The following is a 22,980-nucleotide window of genomic DNA, read 5'->3' as shown; positions in this document are numbered from 1 at the left end:
TCTGGTGTTGTGCGTTTGGGTCCTGAGCCTTGTGACATTCTTAACAATTATAGTTTTCTTCAAATAGTTTTGTGTTTTTAATCTTTGTTTTATTTTATGTATACACCACGACATCAAGTAGAATTCCTTGTGTCAAATAAACCTGATCCTGATTCTGATTAGTCATTTGAGAAAATCAGTGAAGTTTTAGGTGAGAAAATCCCCCAAAAAGGGCTTTAAAAAAAGACGAACTGGAGGAGATATGCCGGGGGATGTTTCTCTGTATTCCTCACACATGTTGGATAGAGATCTCAGCCACATGTTGAATACAGAGCAATACAAAACCTGCTGTTGCTACTGACAATAAATATGTGATTTATCCTAAATAAACCATGGAGGTCGGACAGCTAGCCTGCAGACCTGCTCATTAATGAATGAATGTGAAGTATCAGATTTCTCTTTAAATATATATATATTCAGTGGAAATCCTTCCTTGCAATTAAAGCTTTCCATGCACGTGTTGCTGAAGCTAAGACTTTATGTCTGCTTCTTCATCTCTAAACTGGCCTTGAGAGAAAAATGTGGTATCCACAGGTCGTCGACTCGAGAAAAAAAATCATAATTTCACTGTCGGAGAGCAGGGACATCTGTATCTTCCTATACAACATGAGTAATACCAGCTCTAAATACGTGATCCTTTGTGCTTCTCACGGCTGAAATACAATATATCACTAAGGCAACATGCAGAGATGGTGTCCATGAAGACGGTGCTTTATCAAACGCTCCCGCTGAGCTGAAGCAGACATAAATAAACCCTGCAGGAAACCCGAAGTAAGCACTATCTTTAATGCTCTGTTATTCTGTTATGAACCCCATCCATTAGGGGTCTGCTCCTGTCATCAGTATTCAGAACACGATGTGTGGTGATATTTAAGATATGCAAAGGGTCTGAACTGAGGGTGGTGACATGTTATTAATACTTAACTGGTTCCACTTTCCTTAAGTGGAACCAGAATCAAAACTAACTCTGTATTCTTCAAACCCTGAAACACATGTTTGCCCACCATACAGTTACAGTTTCATGATTGGATTTATATTATTATAAGAAGTGATGCACACAGCTGGGACTGGCCTACGGTCAATTGACTCTTTAAAATGGTTCTAATGTTACCGTTTTAATGTTTAACCGAGCCTTATCTTTGCACTTTTAGCTGCAGCCAGTATTTTTAATTATTATGTGTTAATGCCTGTGAAGCACTTTGAATTGCCTCTGTGTCTTAAAATGTGCTATAGAATAAACTAACCCACTGTATGTTTCCAAAACTCCTCATAAGCAGAATTAAATTCAGTTTTTATAAAAGAGAGAAACACACATACTTTGTATCCCTCTAGTATATCTCCCATAACTCAGCTACTCACTCCTCTCTGCAGCTGAGCTCATTTACATTAATCCACCATGATCTCCCATGAGTGCTTTTTAACGATACAATCTCTTCACTGGAGTAACAGTATCTGATTTTTGGGTCTGGAGCAGATTTAAAGTAATCCCATCTGTTTAGTGTGTTCATCTCTGTTATCAAGTATTCAGGACAGATCGTCTGGATGTCTGTTTATGTGTGGTGATATTTACAAAATTAGCCACAGTGTGACACTCTGTGTGGCGACCTTATTGTATTAATATTACTTATCAGCCAGTACCAGGAGCAGTCACACAAGCTGGGACTGAAGGACAGGTCATCGACGGCCCCAGAAAACTCAGAGGATTGGCTGTCAGGAGGAGAGAAGAGACCCTCGACTATCAACCACTGGGATAAACAGAGAACATTCAAGAAGTCCACTTTTTAGTTCCTTTACCCACACAACAGGTATATGAAGGAATACAGCACGGTCACATGACTTCACGTCACCACCGCTAAGCTAAAGGAGGCTAATTTTGGGCTATAAAGGAACTACAGCACGGTCACATGACTTCACGTCACCACCGCTAAGCTAAAGGCAGCTAATGTTGGGCTATAAAGGAACTACAGCACGGTCACATGACTTCACGTCACCACCGCTAAGCTAAAGGAGGCTAATGTTGGGCTATAAAGGAACTACAGCACGGGTCACATGACTTCACGTCACCACCGCTAAGCTAAAGGTGGCTAATGTTGGGCTATATAAAGGAAACTACAGCACGGTCACATGACTTCACGTCACCACCGCCTAAGCTAAAGGCGGCTAATGTTGGGCTATAAAGGAACTACAGCACGGTCACATGACTTCACGTCACCACCGCTAAGCTAAAGGAGGCTAATGTTGGGCTATAAGGAAACTACAGCACGGTCACATGACTTCACGTCACCACCGCTAAGCTAAAGGAGGCTAATGTTGGGCTATAAAGGAACTACAGCACGGTCACATGACTACGTCACCACCGCTAAGCTAAAGGATGGCTAATGTTGGGCTATAAAGGAACTACAGCACGGTCACATGACTTCACGTCACCACCGCTAAGCTAAAGGAGGCTAATGTTGGGCTATAAAGGAACTACAGCACGGTCACATGACTTCACGTCACCACCGCTAAGCTAAAGGCGGCTAATGTTGGGGCTATAAAGGAACTACAGCACGGTCACATGACTTCACGTCACCACCGCTAAGCTAAAGGAGGCTAATGTTGGGCTATAAAGGAACTACAGCACGGTCACATGACTTCACGTCACCACCGCCTAAGCTAAAGGAGCCTAATGTTGGGCTATAAAGGAACTACAGCACGGTCACATGACTTCACGTCACCACCGCTAAGCTAAAGGTGGCTAATGTTGGGCTATAAGGAACTACAGCACGGTCACATGACTTCACGTCACCACCGCTAAGCTAAAGGAGGCTAATGTTGGGCTATAAAGGAACTACAGCACGGTCACATGACTTCACGTCACCACCGCTAAGCTAAAGGAGGCTAATGTTGGGCTATAAAGGAACTACAGCACGGTCACATGACTTCACGTCACCACCGCTAAGCTAAAGGTGGCTAATGTTGGGCTATAAAGGAACTACAGCACGGTCACATGACTTCACGTCACCACCGCTAAGCTAAAGGAGGCTAATGTTGGGCCTATAAAGGAACTACAGCACGGTCACATGACTTCACGTCACCACCGCTAAGCTAAAGGAGGCTAATGTTGGGCTATAAAGGAACTACAGCACGGTCACATGACTTCACGTCACCACCGCTAAGCTAAAGGTGGCTAATGTTGGGCTATAAAGGAACTACAGCACGGTCACATGACTTCACGTCACCACCGCTAAGCTAAAGGAGGCTAATGTTGGGCTATAAAGGAACTACAGCACGGTCACATGACTTCACGTCACCACCGCTAAGCTAAAGGCTGGCTAATGTTGGGCTATAAAGGAACTACAGCACGGTCACATGACTTCACGTCACCACCGCTAAGCTAAAGGAGGCTAATGTTGGGCTATAAAGGAACTACAGCACGGTCACATGACTTCACGTCACCACCGCTAAGCTAAAGGAGGCTAATGTTGGGCTATAAAGGAACTACAGCACGGTCACATGACTTCACGTCACCACCGCTAAGCTAAAGGTGGCTAATGTTGGGCTATAAAGGAACTACAGCACGGTCACATGACTTCACGTCACCACCGCTAAGCTAAAGGAGGCTAATGTTGGGCTATAAAGGAACTACAGCACGGTCACATGACTTCACGTCACCACCGCTAAGCTAAAGGCGGCTAATGTTGGGCTATAAAGGAACTACAGCACGGTCACATGACTTCACGTCACCACCGCTAAGCTAAAGGAGGCTAATGTTGGGCTATAAAGGAACTACAGCACGGTCACATGACTTCACGTCACCACCGCTAAGCTAAAGGAGGCTAATGTTGGGCTATAAAGGAACTACAGCACGGTCACATGACTTCACGTCACCACCGCTAAGCTAAAGGTGGCTAATGTTGGGCTATAAAGGAACTACAGCACGGTTCACATGACTTCACGTCACCACCGCTAAGCTAAAGGAGGCTAATTTTGGGCTATAAGGAAACTACAGCACGGGGTCACATGACTCACCTCACCAAAGGAGGCTAATGCTGGGCTATAAGAACTACAAGCACGGTCCACGTGACTTTCACGTCACCCCCGCTAAGCTTAAGGAGGCTAATGTTGGGCTATAAAGGAACTACAGCACGGTCACGTGACTTCACGTCCCCACCGCCTAAGCTAAAGGAGGCTAATCTTGGGATATAAAGGAACTACAGCACGGGTCACATGACCTTCACGTCACCACCGCTAAGCTAAAGGAGGCTAATGTTGGGCTATAAAGGAGCTACAGCACAGTCACATGACTTCACGTCACCACCGCTAAGCTAAAGGAGGCTAATGTTGGGCTATAAAGGAACTACCAGCACGGTCACATGACTTCACGTCACCACCGCTAAGCTAAAGGTGGCTAACGTTGGGCTATTAAAGGAACTACAGCACGGTCACATGACTTCACGTCACCACCGCTAAGCTAAAGGAGGCTAACTGTTGGGCTATAAAGGAACTACAGCACGGTCACATGACTTCACGTCACCACCTCTAAGCTAAAGGAGGCTAATGTTGGGCTATAAAGGAACTACAGCACGGTCACATGACTTCACGTCACCACCGCTAAGCTAAAGGAGGCTAATGTTGGGCTATAAAGGAACTACAGCACGGTCACGTGACTTCACGTCACCACCGCTAAGCTAAAGGAGGCTAATGTTGGGCTATAAAGGAACTACAGCACGGTCACGTGACTTCACGTCACCACCGCTAAGCTAAAGGAGGCTAATCTTGGGATATAAAGGAACTACAGCACGGTCACATGACTTCACGTCACCACCGCTAAGCTAAAGGAGGCTAATGTTGGGCTATAAAGGAGCTACAGCACAGTCACATGACTTCACGTCACCACCGCTAAGCTAAAGGAGGCTAATGTTGGGCTATAAAGGAACTACAGCACGGTCACATGACTTCACGTCACCACTGCTAAGCTAAAGGTGGCTAACGTTGGGATTTAAGGAACTACAGCACGGTCACATGACTTCACGTCACCACCGCTAAGCTAAAGGAGGCTAATGTTGGGCTATAAAGGAACTACAGCACGGTCACATGACTTCACGTCACCACCTCTAAGCTAAAGGAGGCTAACTGTTGGGCTATAAAGGAACTACAGCACTGGTCACATGACTTCACGTCACCACCGCTAAGCTAAAGGAGGCTAATGTTGGGCTATAAAGGAACTACAGCACGGTCACATGACTTCACGTCACCACCTCTAAGCTAAAGGAGGCTAATGTTGGGCTATAAAGGAACTACAGCACGGTCACGTGACTTCACGTTACCACCGCTAAGCTAAAGGAGGCTAATGTTGGGCTATAAAGGAACTACAGCACGGTCACGTGACTTCACGTTACCACCGCTAAGCTAAAGGAGGCTAATGTTGGGCTATAAAGGAACTACAGCACGGTCACGTGACTTCACCACCGCTAAGCTAAGGAGGCTAATGTTGGGCTATAAAGGAACTACAGCACGGTCACGTGACTTCACGTCACCACCGCTAAGCTAAGGAGGCTAATGTTGGGCTATAAAGGAACTACAGCACGGTCACATGACTTCACGTTACCACCGCTAAGCTAAAGGAGGCTAATGTTGGGATATAAAGAACTACAGCACGGTCACATGACTTCACGTCACCACCGCTAAGCTACAGGCGGGCTAATGTTGGGCGTGATGGCGTTTAGTCGTCTCATTTAGTCACTTTTTAGCAACCTCTGTTTTTTAAATCCACCAGTGGAGTATTTATGACGTATTTAATGCCACATTTCAGGCCAAAAACTCAGTCAGAAAACCATTGACTTCCAGACCACGGGGACAGGAAGTCTCCATGTCCACAATGCGAGCTATCTACAAACATCAAATTTCCTCTAGCTGTCACATATCAGAGCCTCTGATCAAAGTCCAGCTTTATCTGCTCCAGTTATATAACCCCTCATTTATTACTGACCTAAATGGTGTGTAGTATCAGCATGGGTGATTGGAAAAGGCACTCAAATACTCAATTCCTATTGGTCATACTATACAGGTTAGCTAGCTAGTCATTTTGTAATAGTACGTTGCTTCCAAAAGCTCAATTACAAGATTTAAACAGATGCATTATATAGGATGATTGCAGTGAGGTATAAATATATATGATCTTGGTATTAAGGATTTAAAACCTGTGTGTTTATGAAACCCCAGGCGATGTTCCCTACTCTCAGAAAATATGGATATCTTCATATTTAGAGTATTAAGAAGTCATCACATCACAGATTAGTCTCTAGGACTAAGTGCTTATGAAAGGAATCGGCAAGGTTCTTAATGAAGCCATAAAACAATTAGACAGAGAACAACACAGTCCGAGTAGTCAATCAAACACCCATTAACTCAGGTGCTTCTAAAACAAGACGTATATTAATGAAGGGAAAAGAGGAGAGTCGACCTCTGTTTACCGTTGTGATTAAACTGATCTGGTTTCAGACAGAGGGTGAAATAAGAGCTTTTTGAACATTAAAGCATGGAGACATGTCACAGTAGAGGACACCTGAAAATGAGCAGAATATATCCTCTCTAAGATTTGATAAGGTATATCGGGCGCTAAATAGTCAGAGAGATAACCTATACATCTCACATAAACCATTGTTTAGTGTAGGGTTGTGTTTGTTTGTTTTAGCATCGATGTGAGGGTCTAAGGACAGAGGGGTCTAAGGACAGAGGGTCTAAGGACAGAGGGTCTAAGGACAGAGGGTCTAAGGACAGAGGGTCTGAGGACAGAGGGTCTGAGGACAGAGGGTCTGAGGACAGAGGGTCTAAGAGGACCAGAGGGTCTGAGGACAGAGGGTCTAAGGACAGAGGGTCTGAGTACAGAGGGTCTAAGGACAGAGGGTCTGAGGACAGAGGGTCTAAGGACAGAGGGTCTGAGGACAGAGGGTCTAAGGACAGAGGGTCTGAGGACAGAGGGTCTAAGGACAGAGGGTATGAGGACAGAGGGTCTATGATGACAGAGGGTAAGGGTCTGAGTACAGAGGGTCTAAGGAAAGAGGGTCTGAGGACAGAGGGGTCTAAGGACAGAGGGTCTGAGGACAGAGGGTCTAAGGACAGAGGGTCCGAGGACAGAGGGTCTAAGGACAGAGGGTCTAAGGACAGAGGGTCTAAAGACAGAGGGTCTAAAGACAGAGGGTCTGAGGACAGAGGGTCTGAGGACAGAGGGTCTGAGGACAGAGGGTCTAAAGACAGAGGGGTCTAAGGACAGAGGGTCTAAGGACAGAGGGTCTGAGGGACAGAGGGTCTAAGGACAGAGGGTCTTGTTGTTGTATTTGCTGTAAAGCGTCTCTACTGTAGGGTTGTTTTTATTTTATGTTCAGCCCTTTGGCTCTCACCAAACATCGTTTATAAATGTGCTTTATAAATAAAACTTGATTTGATTAAACACCAATATTAAAGTCTGGTTTATAGAAAACTGTGACTGACCTGAAAACTGTGATTCCTGGAGAACGTAATGATTGTCCGCTGCCACGTTTCCCTCCGAGTTTCTGAGGAGAGTTTCCACACCTCTGTTTTCTGACCCATCGTTTGAACCAAGACCTGAAGATCTGCATTATGTCCTCCGACATAATAGAAAGTCATCTGTTGAGTCAAAAGAACTGCACGGTTATCATCAGCTGCTGGGATCCAGAGAGGTACACACATCCTGTACTCAAGTAGAAGTACACACATCCTGTACTCAAGTAGAAGTACACAATCCTTTACTCAAGTAGAAGTACACACATCCTTACTCAAGGAGAAGTACACACATCCTTTACTCAAGTAGAAGTACACACATACTTTACTCAAGAAGAAGTACACACATTATTTACTCAAGAAGAAGTACACACATCCTTTACTCAAGTAGAAGTACACACATCCTTTACTCAAGTAGAAGTACACACATCCTTTACTCAAGTAGAAGTACACACATCCTTTACTCAAGTAGAAGTACACACATCCTTTACTCAAGTAGAAGTACACACATCCTTTACTCAAGTAGAAGTACACACATCCTTTACTCAAGAGAAGTACACACATCCTTTACTCAAGAGAAGTACACACATCCTTTACTCAAGTAGAAGTACACACATCCTTTACTCAAAGGAGAAGTACACACATTTACTCAAGAGAAGTACACACATCCTTTACTCAAGTAGAAGTACACACATCCTTTACTCAAGAGAAGTACACACATCCTTTACTCAAGGAGAAGTACACACATCCTTTACTCAAGTAGAAGTACACACATCCTTTACTCAAGGAGAAGTACACACATCCTTTACTCAATAGAAGTACACACATCCTTTACTCAAGTAGAAGTACACACATCCTTTACTCAAGAGAAGTACACACATCCTTTACTCAAGTAGAAGTACACACATCCTTTACTCAAGTAGAAGTACACACATCCTTTACTCAAGTAGAAGTACACACATCCTTTACTCAAGTAGAAGTACACACATCCTTTACTCAAGTAGAAGTACACACATTCTTGTACTCAGGAGAAGTACACACATCCTTTACCCCTCAAGTAGGAAGTACACACAGGATCCTTTACTCAAGTAGAAGTACACACATACCCTTTACTCAAGGAGAAGAAGTACACACATCCTTTACTCTAAGTAGAAGTTACACACATCCTTGACTAACAAGTAGAAGTACACCACATCCTTTACTCAAGTATAAGTACACAACATCCTTTACTCAAGGAGAAGTACACACATCCTTTAGGCTCAAGGAGAAGTACACACATCCTTTACTCAAGGAGAAGTACATCACATCCCTTTACGTCAAGGAGGGAAGTACACACCTCCTTTACTCAAGTAGAAGTACACACATCCTTTACTTCAAGGAGAAGTACACACATCCTTTTACCTCAAGGAGAAGTACACACATCCTTTGACTCAAAGTAGAACGTAGTACACACATACCTTTACTCAAGGAGAAGTACACACATCCTTTACCTCAGACGAAGTACACACATCCTTTACCTCAAGTAGAAGTACACACATCCTTTACTCAAGTAGAAGTACACACATCCTTTACTCAAGTAGAAGTACACACATCCTTTACTCAAGTAGAAGTACACACATCCTTTACTCAAGTAGAAGTACACACATCCTTTACTCAAGTAGAAGTACACACATCCTTTACTCAAGTAGAAGTACACACATCCTTTACTCAAGTAGAAGTACACACATCCTTTACTCAAGGAGAAGTACACACATCCTTTACTCAAGGAGAAGTACACACATCATTTACTCAAGAGAAGTACACACATCCTTTACTCAAGTAGAAGTACACACATCCTTTACTCAAGGAGAAGTACACACATCCTTTACTCAAGGAGAAGTACACACATCCTTTACTCAAGTAGAAGTACACACATCCTTTACTCAAGGAGAAGTACACACATCCTTTACTCAAGGAGAAGTACACACATCCTTTACTCAAGGAGAAGTACACACATCCTTTACTCAAGTAGAAGTACACACATCCTTTACTCAAGTAGAAGTACACACATCCTTTACTCAAGTAGAAGTACACACATCCTTTACTCAAGTAGAAGTACACACATCCTTTACTCAAGTAGAAGTACACACATCCTTTACTCAAGTAGAAGTACACACATCCTTTACTCAAGGTAAGAAGTACACACATCCTTTACTCAAGTAGAAGTACACACATCCTTTACTCAAGTAGAAGTACACACATCCTTTACTCAAGGAGAAGTACACACATACTCAAGGAGAAGTACACCATCCTTTACTCAAGTAGAAGTACTCACATCCTTACTCAAGTAGAAGTACACACATCCTTTACTCAAGTAGAAGTACACACATCCCTTTACTCAAGCACACATCCTTTACTCAAGTAGAAGTACACACATCCTTTACTCAAGGAGAAGTACACACATCCTTTACTCAAGTAGAAGTACACACATCCTTTACTCAAGAGAAGTACACACATCCCTTTACTCAAGTAGAAGTACCACACATCCTTTACTCAAGGAGAAGTACCACACATCCTTACTCAAAGAGAAGTACACACATCCTTTTACTCAAGTAGAAGTACACACATCCTTTACTCAAGTAGAAGTACACACATCCTTTACTCAAGTAGAAGTACACACATCCTTACTCAAGTAGAAGTACACACATCCTTTACTCAAGTAGAAGTACACACATCCTTTACTCAAGTAGAAGTACACACATTCCTTTACTCAAGTAGAAGTACACACATCCTTTACTCAAGTAGAAGTCACCACATCCTTTCCTCAAGTAGAAGTACACACATCCCTTTACTCAAGTAGAAGTACACACATCCTTTACTCAAGGAGAAGTACACACATCCTTTACTCAAGTAGAAGTACACCACATCCTTTACTCAAGTAGAAGTACATACATCCTTTAACTCAAGGAGAAGGTACACACATCCTTTCCTCAAGTAGAAGTACACACATCCTTTACTCAAGTAGAAGTACACACATCCTTTACTCAAGTAGAAGTACACACATCCTTTACTCAAGTAGAAGTACACACATCCTTTACTCAGGTAGAAGTACACACATCCTTTACTCAGGTAGAAGTACACACATCCTTTACTCAGGTAGAAGTACATACATCCTTTACTCAAGTAGAAGTACACACATCCTTTCCTCAAGTAGAAGTACACACATCCTTTACTCAAGTAGAAGTACACACATCCTTTACTCAAGGAGAAGTACACACATCCTTTACTCAAGTAGAAGTACACACATCCTTTACTCAAGTAGAAGTACATACAGCCTTTACTCAAGGGGAAGTACACACATCCTTTACTCAAGGAGAAGTACACACATCCTTTACTCAAGTAGAAGTACACACATCCTTTACTCAAGGAGAAGTACAGATACTCGTGTTTAAAAATACTCTGGTGAAAGTAGAAGTACTGACTAAACTTCTTTACTCAAGTTAAAGGGAAGAGGCTTTGAAGTGTACTTAAAGGTCACCTATCATGCTATTTTTAGGCAATAGCAGGTCTCAGATATATAAAATATATAAAAAACACGTCTGAAGTGTTTTGCTCCAAACACCAAACAGATCATTCTAGCCACGCCTCATATCCCTCTATTTCACTTCCTGTTTCTAAAGAGCTGATTGGGTATAAAGCTTTAAAGAGGAGGGTCTGAGCTCATGTCCCTCTACTCACATAAAGCTTTAAAGAGGAGGGGTCTGAGCTCATGTCCCTCTACTCACATAAAGCTTTAAAGAGGAGGGGTCTGAGCTCATGTCCCTCTACTCACATAAAGCTTTAAAGAGGAGGGTCTGAGCTCATGTCCCTCTACTCACATAAAGCTTTAAAGAGGAGGGGTCTGAGCTCATGTCCCTCTACTCACATAAAGCTTTAAAGAGGAGGGGTCTGAGCTCATGTCCCTCTACTCACATAAAGCTTTTAAAGAGGAGGGTCTGAGCTCATGTCCCTCTACTCACATAAAGCTTTAAAGAGGAGGGTCTGAGCTCATGTCCCCTCTACTCACATAAAGCTTTAAAGAGGAGGGGTCTGAGCTCATGTCCCTCTACTCACATAAAGCTAAAGAGAGGGGTCTGAGCTCATTGCCCCTATCACATAAGCTTAAAGAGAGGGGTCTGAGCTCATGTCCCTCTACTCACAATAAAGCTTTAAAGAGGAGGGGTCTGAGCTCATGTCCCTCTACTCACATAAAGCTTTAAAGAGGAGGGTCTGAGCTCATGTCCCTCTACTCACATTAAAGCTTTAAAGAGGAGGGGTCTGAGCTCATGTCCCTCTACTCACATAAAGCTTTAAAGAGGAGGGGTCTGAGCTCATGTCCCTCTACTCACATAAAGCTTAAAGAGGAGGGTCTGAGCTCATGTCCCTCTACTCACATAAAGCTTTAAAGAGGAGGGGTCTGAGCTCATGTCCCTCTACTCACATAAAGCTTTTAAAGAGGAGGTCTGAGCTCATGTCCCCCTCTACTCACATAAAGCTTAAAGAGGAGGGGTCTGAGCTCATGTCCCTCTACTCACATAAGCTTTTAAAGAGGAGGGGTCTGAGCTCATGTCCCTCTACTCACATAAAGCTTTAAAGAGGAGGGGTCTTGAGCTCATGTCCCTCTACTCACATAAAGCTTTAAAGAGGAGGGTCTGAGCTCATGGCCCTCTACTCACATAAAGCTTTAAAGAGGAGGGTCTGAGCTCATGTCCCTCTACTCACATACAGCTTTAAAGAGGAGGGTCTAAGCTCAGTCCCTCTACTCACATAAAGCTTTAAAGAGGAGGGTCTGAGCTCATGTCCCTCTACTCACATAAAGCTTTAAAGAGGAGGGGTCTGAGCTCATGCCCCTCTACTCACATAAAGCTTTAAAGAGGAGGGGTCTGAGCTCATGTCCCTCTACTCACATAAAGCTTTAAAGAGGAGGGTCTGAGCTCATGTCCTCTACTCACATAAAGCTTTAAAGAGGAGGGGTCCTGAGCTCATGTCCCCTCTACTCACATAAAGCTTTAAAGAGGAGGGGTCTGAGCTCATGTCCCTCTACTCACATAAAGCTTTAAAGAGGAGGGTCTGAGCTCATAGTCCCTCTACTCACATAAAGCTTTAAAGAGGAGGGGTCTCGAGCTCATGTCCCTCTACTCACATAAAGCTTTAAAGAGGAGGGTCTGAGCTCATGTCCCCTCTACTCACATAAAGCTTAAAGAGGAGGGGTCTGAGCTCATGTCCCTCTACTCACATAAGCTTTAAAGAGGAGGGGTCTGAGCTCATGTCCCTCTACTCACATAAAGCTTTAAAGAGGAGGGGTCTGAGCTCATGTCCCTCTACTCACATAAAGCTTTAAAGAGGAGGGGTCTGAGCTCATGTCCCTCTACTCACATTAAAGCTTTAAAGAGGAGGGGTCTGAGCTCATGTCCCTCTACTCACATAAAGCTTTAAAGAGGAGGGGTCTGAGCTCATGTCCCTCTACTCACATAAAGCTTTTAAAGAGGAGGGTCTGAGCTCATGTCCCTCTACTCACATAAAGCTTTAAAGAGGAGGGGTCTGAGCTCATGTCCCTCTACTCACATAAAGCTTTAAGAGGAGGGGTCTGAGCTCATGCCCCTCTACCATTAAAGCTTTAAAGAGGAGGGTCTGAGCTCATGTCCCTCTACTCACATAAAGCTTTAAAGAGAGGGTCTGAGCTCATGTCCCTCTATCACATAAAGCTTTAAAGAGGAGGGGTCTGAGCTCATGTCCCTCTACTCACATAAAGCTTTAAAGAGGAGGGTCTGAGCTCATGTCCCTCTACTCACATAAAGCTTTAAAGAGGAGGGGTCTGAGCTCATGTCCCTCTACTCACATAAAGCTTTAAAGAGGAGGGGTCTGAGCTCATGTCCCCTCTACTCACATAAAGCTTTAAGAGGAGGGGTCTGAGCTCATGTCCCTCTACTCACATAAAGCTTTAAAGAGGAGGGGTCTGAGCTCATGTCCCTCTACTCACATAAAGCTTTAAAGAGGAGGGGTCTGAGCTCATGTCCCTCTACTCACATAAAGCTTTAAAGAGGAGGGGTCTGAGCTCATGTCCCTCTACTCACATAAAGCTTTAAAGAGGAGGGGTCTGAGCGCATGTCCCTCTACTCACATAAAGCTTTAAAGAGGAGGGTCTGAGCTCATGCCCTCTTACTCACATAAAGCTTTAAAGAGGAGGGTCTGAGCTCATGCCCTCTACTCACATAAAGCTTTAAGAGGAGGGGTCTGAGCTCATGTCCCTCTACTCCATAAAGCTTTAAAGAGGAGGGTCTGAGCTCATGTCCCTCTACTCACATAAAGCTTTAAAGAGGAGGGGTCTGAGCTCATGTCCCTCTACTCACATAAAGCTTTAAAGAGGAGGGTCTGAGCTCATGTCCCTCTACTCACATAAAGCTTTAAGGCAGGAGGGGTCTGAGCTCATATCCCTCTACTCACATAAAGCTTAAAGAGGAGGGGTCTGAGCTCATGTCCCTCTACTCACATAAAGCTTTTAAGAGGAGGGGTCTGAGCTCATGTCCCTCTACTCACATAAAGCTTTAAAGAGGAGGGGTCTGAGCTCATGCCCCTCTACTCACATAAAGCTTTAAAGAGGAGGGGTCTGAGCTCATGTCCCTCTACTCACATAAAGCTTTAAAGAGAGGGGTCTGAGCTCATGTCCCTCTACTCACATAAGCTTTAAAGAGGAGGGTCTGAGCTCATGTCCCTCTACTCACATAAAGCTTTTAAAGAGGAGGGGTCTGAGCTCATGTCCCTCTACTCACATACAGCTTCAAAGAGGAGGGTCTGAGCTCATGTCCCTCTACTCACATAAAGCTTTAAGAGGAGGGGTCTGAGCTCATGTCCCTCTACTCACATAAAGCTTTAAGAGGGCTGAGCCAGTGTCCCTCTTAAGCTAAGGAGGGGTCTGAGCTCATGCCCCTCTACTCACATAAGCTTTAAAGAGGAGGGTCTGAGCTCATGCCCCTCTACTCACATAAAGCTTTAAAGAGGAGGGTCTGAGCTCATGTCCCTCTACTCACATAAAGCTTTAAAGAGGAGGGTCTGAGCTCATGCCCCTCTACTCACATAAAGCTTTAAAGAGGAGGGTCTGAGCTCATGCCCCTCTACTCACATAAGCTTTAAAGAGGGGGGTCTGAGCTCATGTCCCTCTACTCACATAAAGCTTTAAAGAGGAGGGTCTGAGCTCATGTCCCTCTACTCACATAAAGCTTTAAGAGAGGGTCTGAGCTCATGTCCCTCTACTCACATAAAGCTTAAAGAGGAGGGTTCTGAGGCTGCTGCCCCTCCTCACATAAAGCTTTAAAAGGAGGGTCTGAGCTCATGTCCCTCTACTCCATAAAGCTTTAAAGAGGAGGGGTCTGAGCTCATGCGGGACCCGGCAGCTACTGTCTAAACTAAATGCTGCCGTGATGAAACGCCATATCATGGATTATCAAGGATCTGAAACAGTCTGGAGCTCAAAGGCTTTCTCTCTTGCCGGTTATACCACAAGGTGAGTTCCTTTCTACTTCCTGCTTCTTCACACACATGCTCTCCAGCACAGGTTAGCTCTGACTGTTAGCGATGCTAATGTAAACACCGACCATATTACGTCCAAAACAGTCGGGCATTGTTTCTGATAGCAACGTTTTGATTGGGCCGTGGTCCACATTTCAGATATTACGTCATATCGGACGCAAATCTGGATCAGCTCCGTTGTTCCCCGTTTTTAGAGATTTGGGTACGGAGGAAAAGAGAGAGGGTTTTATTTCCTGATGCTGCGTGAGTTCCCCGACACACCGGGGACACATGGTGATGGAGAGAAGACATCAAAAAGTGCATTTTGCAAGATAGGTCCCCTTTAAGTAAAAAGTACCCATGATAGCTAGCAGCTGCTTTAAAGAGTACCTGACCTCCCTTTATATTACAATACATTACATTACATTACATTGCATTTAGCTGACGCTTTTATCCAAAGCGACTTACAATAAGTACATTCGACCAGGAAGACCACAACCTTGAAGAAAACAGACATCATAAAGTACATCAGGTTTCATAGAGCCAAACATTTCAAGTGCCTGCCTCAACTGGCTTTAGGTAAGCCAGTCCTTTATTAGTATAAAAGTGCTTTGTTAATAGTTCTATCGCTCGAAGTGGAGTCGAAAGAGATGAGTTTTCAGTCTGGAAGGTGTGTAAGCTATCTGCTGTCCTGATGTCAATGGGGAGCTCATTCATATTAATAGAACAATAATGTCATTGTTAGCTAATGAATGTTTCCATGCTGAACAACGGGCAACATGACACGTTTTCCATTGGTCCCCTCTCTTTAGAGAAGACCAGGAAATGATGGATACACGGATCGTGTTCAAATTCAATAGGGCACGCAATGACTCTAAAGGAATAATGATCACGCACCAAACACACATTCAGACTAAAAGAACCAGCTGTTTGGAAAATGAGAGAAGTAGAAAGTACAAGTATTTGAGTTCAACATGTGAGAAGTAGAAAGTACAGGTATTTGAGTTCAACATGTAAGAAGTAGAAAGTACATGTATTTGAGTTCCAACATGTAAGAAGTAGAAAGTACAGGTATTTGGGTTCAAATGTAAGAAGTAGAAAGTACAGGTATTGAGTTCAGCATGAGAGAAGTAGAAAGTACAGGTATTGTGTTCAACATGTAAGAAGTAGAAAGTACAGGTATTTGAGTTCAACATGTAGAAGTAGAAAGTACAGGTATTTGAGTTCAACATGAAGAAGTAGAAAGTACAGGTATTTGTGTTCAACATGTAAGAAGTAGAAGTACAGGTATTTGAGTTCACATGAGAGAATAGAAAGTACAGGTATTTGTGTTCAACATGTAAGAAGTAGAAAGTACAGGTATTTGAGTTCAACATGTAAGTAGAAAGTACAGGTATTTGAGTTCAACATGTAAGAAGTAGAAAGTACAGGTATTTGTTTCAACATGTAAGAAGTAGAAAGTACAGGTATTTGAGTTCAACATGTAGAAGTAGAAAGTACAGGTATTTGTGTTCAACATGTAAGAAGTAGAAAGTACAGGTATTTGAGTTCAACATGTAAGAAGTAGAAAGTACAGTATTTGTGTTCAACATGTAAGAAGTAGAAAGTACAAGTATTTGTGTTCAACATGTAGAAGTAGAAAGTACAAGGTATTTTGTGGTCACATGTGAGAAGTAGAAGTACAGGTATTTGTGTTCAACATGTAAGAAGTAGAAAGTACAGGTATTTGTGTTCAACATTGTAAGAAGTAGAAAGTAAGGTATTGAGTTCAGCATGAGAGAAGTAGAAAGTACAGGTATTTGTGTTCACATGTAAGAAGTAGTAGAAAGTACAGGTATTTGAGTTCAAACATGTAAGAAGTAGAAAGTACAGGTATTTGAGTTCAAATGTGTAAGAAGTAGAAAGTACAGGTATTTGGTTCAACATGTGAGAAGTAGAAAGTACAGGATTGGTGTTCAACATGTAAGAAGTAGAAAGTACAGGTATTGTAGTTCAACATGTAAGAAGTTAAGAAAGTACAAGTATTTGTGTTCAACATGTAAGAAGTAGAAAGTACAAGTATTTGTGTTCAAACATGTGAGAAGTAGAAAGTACAGGTATTTGAGTTCAACATGTAAGAAGTAGAAAGTACAGGTATTTGTGTTCAACAGGTTAGAAGTAGAAAGTACAGTATTTGAGTTCCAACATGTAAGAAGTAGAAAGTACAGGTATTTGAGTTCAACATGTAAGAAGTAGCAGAGTACAGGTATTTGAGTTCAACATGTAAGAAGTAGAAAAGTACTAGGTTTATTTGAGTTCCACATGTAAGAAGTCGGAAAGTACAGTGTATTTGAGTTCAACATGTAAGCAAAGTAGAAAGGACCGTTACAAGGTATTTGAGTTCAACATGTGCGAAGTAGAAATTACAGGTATTTGAGTTCAACATGTAAGAAGTAGAAGAGTACATGTATTTGAGTTTCAACATGTAAGAAGATAGAAAGTACAGGTTATTTGGGTTCAACATGTAAGAAGCTAGAAAGTAACGGTATCTTGACGTTCAGCTATGAGGAGACAGTAGAAAGTTACAGGTATTTGAGTTCAACCATGTAAGAAGTAGAAGTACAGGTATTTGAGTTCAACATGTAAGAAGTAGAAAGTACAGGTATTTGAGTTCAACATGAGAGAAGTAGAAGTACAGGTATTTGTGTTCACATGTAAGAAGTAGAAGTACAGGTATTTGAGTTCAACCTGTAAGAAGTAGAAAGTACAGGTATTTGAGTTCAACATGAGAGAAGTAGAAAGTACAGGTATTTGTGTTCAACATGTAAGAAGTAGAAAGTACAGGTATTTGAGTTCAGCATGAGGAGAAGTAGAAAGTACAGTATTTGTGTGTTTCAACATGTCAGAAGTAAGAAAGTACAGGTATTTGAGTTCAACTGTAAGAAGTAGATAAGAAGAAAGTACAGGTATTTGAGTTTCAACTGTAAGAAGTAGAAAGTACAGGTATTTGGAGTTCAACATGTGAGAAGTAGAAAGTACAGGTATTTGTGTTCAACATGTAAGAAGTAGAAAGTACAGGTATTTGATTCAACATGTAAGAAGTAGAAAGTACAAGTATTTGTGTTCAACATTGTAAGAAGTAGAAAGTACAGTATTTGTGTTCAACATGTGAGAAGTAGAAAGTACAGGTATTTGAGTTCAACATGTAAGAAGTAGAAAGTACAGGTATTTGTGTTCAACATGTAGGAAGTGAAAGACAGGTATTTGTCGTTTAAACATGTAAGAAGTAGAAAGTACAGGTATTTGAGTTCAACATGTAAGAAGTAGAAAGTACAGGTATTTGAGGTTCAACATGTAAGAAGTAGAAAGTACAGGTATTTGAGTTCAAACATGTAGAGAAGTAGAAGTACAGGTATTTGAGTTCAACATGTAGAGAAGTAGAAAGTACAGGTATTTGAGTTCAACATGTAAGAAGTAGAAAAGTACAAGTATTTGTGTTCAACATGTAAGAAGTAGAAAGTACAGGTATTTGAGTTCCAACATGAGAGAAGTAGAAAGTACAGGTATTTGAGTTCAACATGTAAGAAGTAGAAAGTACAAGTATTTGTGTTCAACATGTGAGAAGTAGAAAGTACAGGTATTTGAGTTCAACATGTAAGAAGTAGAAAGTACAGGTATTTGAGTTCAACATGTAAGAAGTAGAAAGTACAGGTATTTGAGTTCAACATGTAAGAAGTAGAAAGTACAGGTATTTGTGTTCAACATGTAAGAAGTAGAAGTACAGGTATTTGAGTTCAACATGTAAGAAGTAGAAAGTACAGGTATTGAGTTCAACATGTAAGAAGTAGAAAGTACAGGTATTTGTGTTCAACATGTGAGAAGTAGAAAGTACAGGTATTTGAGTTCAACATGTGAGAAGTAGAAAGTACAGGTATTTGGGTTCAACATGTAAGAAGAAGAAAGTACAGGTATTTGAGTTCAACATGTAAGAAGTAGAAAGTACAGGTATTTGTGTTCAACATGTAAGTAGAAAGTACAGGTATTTGAGTTCAACATGTAAGAAGTAGAAAGTACAGGTATTTGTGTTCAACATGTAGAAGTAGAAAGTACAGGTATTTGAGTTCAACATGTAAGAAGTAGAAAGTACAGGTATTTGGTTCAACATGTAAGAAGTAGAAAGTACAGGTATTTGAGTTCAACATGTAAGAAGTAGAAAGTACAGGTATTTGTGTTCAACATGTGAGAAGTAGAAAGTACAGGTATTTGAGTTCAACATGTAAGAAGTAGAAAGTACAGGTATTTGAGTTCAACAGTAAGAAGTAGAAAGTACAGGTATTTGTTGTTCAACATGTGAGAAGTAGAAAGTACAGGTTATTTGAGTTCAACATGTGAGAAGTAGAAAGTACAGGTATTTGGGTTCAACATGTAAGAGTAGAAAGTACGGTATTTGTGTTCAACATGTAAGAGAGTAGAAAGTACAGGTATTTTGGGTTCAACATGTAAGAAGTAGAAAGTACAGGGTATTTGGGTTCACACATGTAAGAAGTAGAAGTAAAGTACAGGTATTTGGTTCAACATGTAAGAAAGAGAAAGTACAGGTATTTAGTGTTCACCCATGTAAGAGTAGAAACGTACAGGTATTTGGTTTTCAACATGTAAGAAAGTAGAAAGTACAGGATTTGAGTTCAACATGTAAGAAGTAAGAAAGTACAGGTATTTGGTGTTTCAACATGTAAGAAGTAGAAAGTACAGGTATTTGGGTTCAACATGTAGAAGTAGAAAGTACAGGTATTTGGTTCAACATGTGAGAAGTAGAAAGTACAGGTATTTGAGTTCACATGTAAGAAGTAGAAAGTACAGGTATGTGTGTTCAACAACATGTAAGAAGTAGAATACGGTAATTTGGGTTCAACATGGGAGAAGTAAAAGTACAGGTATTTGTGTTAAACATGAGAGAAGTAGAAGTACAGGTATTTGTGTTCAACATGTAAGAAGTAGAAAGTACAGTATTTGAGTTCAACATGTGAGAAGTAGAAAGTACAGGTATTTGTGGTTCAACATGTGAGAAGTAGAAGTACAGGTATTTGGGTTCAACATGTAAGAAGTAGAAAGTAAGGTATTTGGGTTCTCAACCATGTAAGAAGTAGAAAGTACAGGTATTTTAGTTCAACATGTAGAAGTAGAAAGTACAGGTATTTGAGTTCAACATGTAAGAAGTTAGAAGAGTACAGGTATTTGAGTTCAACATGTAAGAAGTAGAAAGTACAGGTATTTGTGTTCAACATGTGAGAAGTAGAAAGTACAGGTATTTGGGGTCTTCACATGTGAGAAGTAGAAGTACAGGTTTTTTAGTTCAACATGTGAGAAGTAGAAAGTACAGGCATTTGAGTTCAACATGTAAGAAGTAGAAAGTACCAGGTATTTGTGTTCAACATGTAAGAAGTAGAAAGTACAGGTATTTGGGTTTCAACATGTAAGAAGTAGAAAGTACAGGTATTTGTGTCAACATGTAAGAAGTAGAAAGTACAGGTATTTGGGTTCAACATGTAAGAAGTAGAAAGTACAGGGTATTTGAGTTCAACATGTAAGAAGTAGAAAGTACAGGTATTTGAGTTCAACATGTAAGAAGTAGAAAGTACAGGTATTTGAGTTCAACATGTGAGAAGTAGAAAGTACAGGTATTTGGGTTCAACATGTAAGAAGTAGAAAGTACAGGTATTTGAGTTCAACATGTAAGAAGTAGAAAGTACAGGTATTTGAGTTCAACATGTAAGAAGTAGAAAGTACAGGTATTTGAGTTCAACATGTGAGAAGTAGAAAGTACAGGTATTTGAGTTCAACATGTAAGAAGTAGAAAAGTACAGGTATTTGAGTTCAACATGTGAGAAGTAGAAAGTACAGGTATTTGGGTTCAACATGTAAGAAGTAGAAAGTACAGGTATTTGAGTTCAACATGTAAGAAGTAGAAAGTACAGGTATTTGAGTTCAACATGTAAGAAGTAGAAAGTACAGGTCTTTGTGTTCAACATGTAAGAAGTCAAAGTAAAAAGTCGTGTAGTGGAGTAAAGTACTGATACCAGAACAATGTACTTAAGTACAGTTACAGAGTATTTGTACTCCATTACTTCCAACCTCTGATAGTTGATGGTTTTGTTCGAGGGTTTCTCACCTGGCAGGTTTCACTGGGCAGGAGGAAAGGACTGATCAGGTCTGCAGAGGTTCTGTTTCCAGGTGAAAGGGACAGGAAGTGAGCTGAAAGAGAGGGAGACGTGGATTTGAAGATATGCAGAAGTATAAGGTTCATGTGTTGAGTTTAAATAGATGTATAGTGTCCCTAATGTCCCACCTGATGTGTTTGTGTGGTCGTGTTTGAGTCCAGGAGCCTCAGTAGTTCTGATCCATCTGGACTCTGAGCTCTGCATCAAGTCACAGAATCCATCTTCAAAGTCACACCTCTTATATCCAGAGCCTACAACCACAAAGAAGACATGCTTCAGCCTCGTGCTATCTTCCTACCTCTAAATGAGTCAAAGTGTTACATTTCCATGCAATATCTCATCAAATTGACATTCCAGTCCGCTGCAAAACACCTGCCTATACAATAACTAACCTCATAACATGCTCCAGATTAAAGATTCTGTAAATAAAGCATCATATTAGGCAGGGATTTTAGCCTCTGCAGACCATTGACATGCACTAAAACACACTACAGGAGAGAGAACACCCCAACAAACATAATACGGCCGCTTTAAGATGTGGTTTCTGCACACAACAAAGTAACATCATCTCTTCAGAGCGTTATATTATCACTGATGCAACACAGAAGAAGAACCAGGATCTTATACTTAAAGCAATAATACAGATAGATTTACCTGAAAAGATCGACTTAAATAAATGTATTTAGTTAATTTCCACCACTAGTATATAACTTATAACTTCATATGTTATGATATATAAGGCATTGAATATTCTCACAGAAGCATGTTGTAATGAATGCATTTCAGTATATACACACAGTACAGAAGTATAACATGTACTTTAGGTATCAAAAGTAAAAGTACTATTACTATTATCATGTTTTTTTACATGTAAGAGCCTTTTAGCATTGTGGTTTGACTACATTTAGATACTTGAAATACTGCTTTGAATAGTATTTCAGTACTCTTTTACACCATATCAGCAAATCATGTGTTTTTATATGAACAAAAGGTGCTTTTTGCCTCTGAAATATAGTAGAACGACACTGGTGTTTGCTATATATACATATATACATGATAATGCAATTTATAACTAAGTCTTGACTTGTGTATCAGGTTGTTCACTCTGAATATGGATTTGTGAAGTTATAGGTGTAGGAGGTACTTTAAGACACCTGTAGAGATAATCAAGTCTCAAAGTCAGTTTAAAATCTGACAAAATCCATATTACTCACAGTTTTCCTCATCGCTGTAATCTCCACAGTCGTCAGTGAAGTCACACCACACTTCCCTCGGGACACACAGATCCTGAGAGCAGCTGAAACTCCTGAGCTGAACACACTGCGTCACACACTGGGGTCAGAGACACCAGAGAAAAGGACAGCAAACAGCCACAGAAGCGTCATCTTACTGTGTGTCCTTTAACTACAGCACATCCTCCTCTGAGGGAAGCATGTTGTTCTTAAGATAGAAGCAGCTTCAGTCGAGGTGCAGCTCGTCTTCAACGTGTACGAGTAGCTTAGGAGCTGTTAGCATGTTGTAAAAGGTAATCAATGGCTTTTATGGCTGTTACTCAATAAGGTCACTGTGTGCTCATTCTCTGAGAGGCTGGACTGAGGCTATTAGCTTTATGCTAACATGCTAACAGCTCCTGCTTAGCTCCTATAATGTGTTTAACATACGAGTTCAACATGCTAACATAGATCATTCTTGCACTATTTCTATTCTATTTTATTTG

At 41.3% G+C, this 22,980-nt stretch overlaps 1 protein-coding gene across 1 annotated transcript in view; it reads right to left on the bottom strand.

Annotated features, from left to right (window-relative positions):
• LOC117546261 (MAM and LDL-receptor class A domain-containing protein 1-like) overlaps positions 1-22,980 on the bottom strand; it is a gene marked incomplete at its 3' end in the record, with an annotated part of 67,534 nt that overhangs the window by 30,876 nt on the left and 13,678 nt on the right. Inside the window, 6 exon segments of the mRNA XM_034216428.1 lie at positions 1,678-1,699; positions 1,701-1,769; positions 7,513-7,668; positions 21,215-21,297; positions 21,392-21,514; positions 22,478-22,595. Of these exon segments, the coding sequence (XP_034072319.1) occupies positions 1,678-1,699; positions 1,701-1,769; positions 7,513-7,668; positions 21,215-21,297; positions 21,392-21,514; positions 22,478-22,595 (571 nt within the window).

The sequence above is a fragment of the Gymnodraco acuticeps genome, unplaced genomic scaffold (assembly GCF_902827175.1).
Source record: "Gymnodraco acuticeps unplaced genomic scaffold, fGymAcu1.1, whole genome shotgun sequence".
Classification (NCBI taxonomy): domain Eukaryota; kingdom Metazoa; phylum Chordata; class Actinopteri; order Perciformes; family Bathydraconidae; genus Gymnodraco; species Gymnodraco acuticeps.
Note: the sequence above shows the minus strand (reverse complement) of the source record. Positions and strands in the feature narration are given on the sequence as shown.